This window comes from Lottia gigantea (genome assembly GCF_000327385.1).
Source record: "Lottia gigantea unplaced genomic scaffold LOTGIsca_283, whole genome shotgun sequence".
Lineage (NCBI taxonomy): Eukaryota > Metazoa > Mollusca > Gastropoda > Lottiidae > Lottia > Lottia gigantea.
In genome coordinates, this window is record NW_008708909.1 from 49995 (window position 1) to 52158 (window position 2164).

The 2164-nt window shown below is 33.2% G+C and overlaps 1 protein-coding gene across 1 annotated transcript; it reads left to right on the forward strand.

Annotated features, from left to right (window-relative positions):
• Positions 1 to 311: 311 nt before the first annotated feature.
• LOTGIDRAFT_175450 (hypothetical protein) lies at positions 312 to 968 on the forward strand (the record flags this gene model as incomplete). The annotated part of the gene is made up of 1 exon (XM_009056668.1): positions 312 to 968. One exon carries the CDS (start codon positions 312 to 314, stop codon positions 966 to 968), a length of 657 nt encoding a protein of 218 aa, XP_009054916.1.
• Positions 969 to 2164: the final 1196 nt, after the last annotated feature.

A 2164-nucleotide genomic window follows, 5' to 3' on the forward strand; every position in this document is an offset into this window, starting at 1 on the left:
CAACAAGAATTCTTCACCAAAGGAAGACATCACAACTGTCACTGCATATACCAATCCCAATCTTTTTACGGGATGGATTCTATGTTCATTAGAAAAAATGCGAATTGTTTTTTATTATTTGAATTAAACGATAAAGATTTATCTCAAATCATTCAGTCTATAAATCACGGAATGGATAGAGATACATTTAAAAAGGTTTGTAAAGCTCAATGGAGAAACCCAGATGATCATGGATATGTATTTGTAAATACTAGAAAACCTGCGGGAGAAAGAGTTATGATCGATATATGTTAATTTTTATTTTTTTAAAAATGACGGATTGGAATAATTTTTTAAAAAGAAATAGAGAATATATCAAAGCTAAGAATAAAATAAAGACCCACGTTGAAAATAACAGATTGCAACAACTCGGATTAACGGAAAATCTACAGACTCTATTTCAACCCATATTAAAAAGTCAAGAAGATATTAAAAAGAGACTCGTTATAGAACCCACCCCTCGTATAGAAACCAAAGCGATTGAATATAATGGTATTATAATTAAGACATTACATGATATAAAACGTCTTCTTTCAAACCCTGACCCAGATTTACCAAAGAGCATTTCACCAATCGTTGATGATGAGGGTTTGTTGTTTAATGGTTTTAGAATAAGATTTAGTGGAAATTCACCACAATTCAAAATCGACACAAAAGACTTTATATTTACATTAACGAGAGGATTAATAGATTTAATGAATGGCGAGGATGTTGAAATTGCCGATTACAAGGATTTAGTAGCATACTCAAAATTTCTACATGCGATCAGAAAGTCAGGACACGAAACAAGAAGATTGAAAGAAGTTGATTCATATATAACAAAAGTTATTGAGCAAGATGAAGAGGATGTAGATGATTATGCAGAAGATTATCCAATCATACAAGAAATAGACGAATTCGATGATATGGTGGCATCTGGACAGGTATAACGTTTTTATCCGACAACAATAAAGAATTGCTTAATAGATTAGAAATGATATTAGCGGCCATGAAGGAAGGTCATCGATCGGACAGACAATACAACGAAGTCAATGGCATATTAAAACGGCTTTGGAGAAAAAAATCATCACTAAAAAAGACTATATAAATGTCATTAAAAATGTCCAATAAAGAACAATTGTTCGTTATCACCTCGAATAAATCAGATATCAAATTGTCTCTAGACTACGAGTATGAACTCGATCGCAATAAACAGTACGAACTGGGATTAAAGTATTTCTCCGTTTACAATTCCATTAGAAACATCAACGAAAAAAACAATCAACTAAAAATATTGACGGATAACGGAGTTACGTTCAAAACCATAAGCTTACTAGCGGGAAGCTACGAACACGTGGCCATCAACGATTACCTATCCGAATACGCAGGAAGCGTGAACGGCAAAAACAATATCGAATTCGAAGGTAATTTGAATCTGAACAAAATGAAACTGATCTTGAGAAATAACAGTCAAGTCGATTTCAACGTAGAAAATTCGTTGAATGCGTTACTAGGGTTCGATAAACGAATATACGCGCAATCGACATTGGCGCCGCACAAGGCCAACATCGAGAACGACATCGACGTGATCAACATTCACTGTAATTTGATCAACGGTGGATTTTTCAACAAGCACAAACGCCAAATCATATACAGCATACCGACTTTTACGGTGCCGATCGGATACAGAATTATAGAGAAACCGTCTCAAACGACCTATTTACCAGTCAATTCTTTCATGATCAAAGATATAAATCTGGAAATCTAAGACGGTAAAAACGGGTTCATAGACTTTGGCAACGAAGAAATTGTCATTCAACTTCATTTAAAACAATCTTCATTCTCTTCTTGAATAGTAAGATAATCGAAATCATCAAATTCATAGTTTTCGTCAAAACTATACTCATCTTTGTCGTTATAAGGATACATAATTCCTTCACTGTTTGGTGGTTTTCTTTTAACATTATTCAAATAACTTCTAAAAACTTTAGTTTGTTTATCATTTGGAATAACTACTCCATTGGTGAAACTTTTTTCCCATGGTTTATTAAATTCGTTCGACACATCATGTCCGCTTGCTAACTGAACGTAATCTTCTACACTTATCTTATCATTAGAATAACCTTTAAACTTTTTCTTTTCTTTT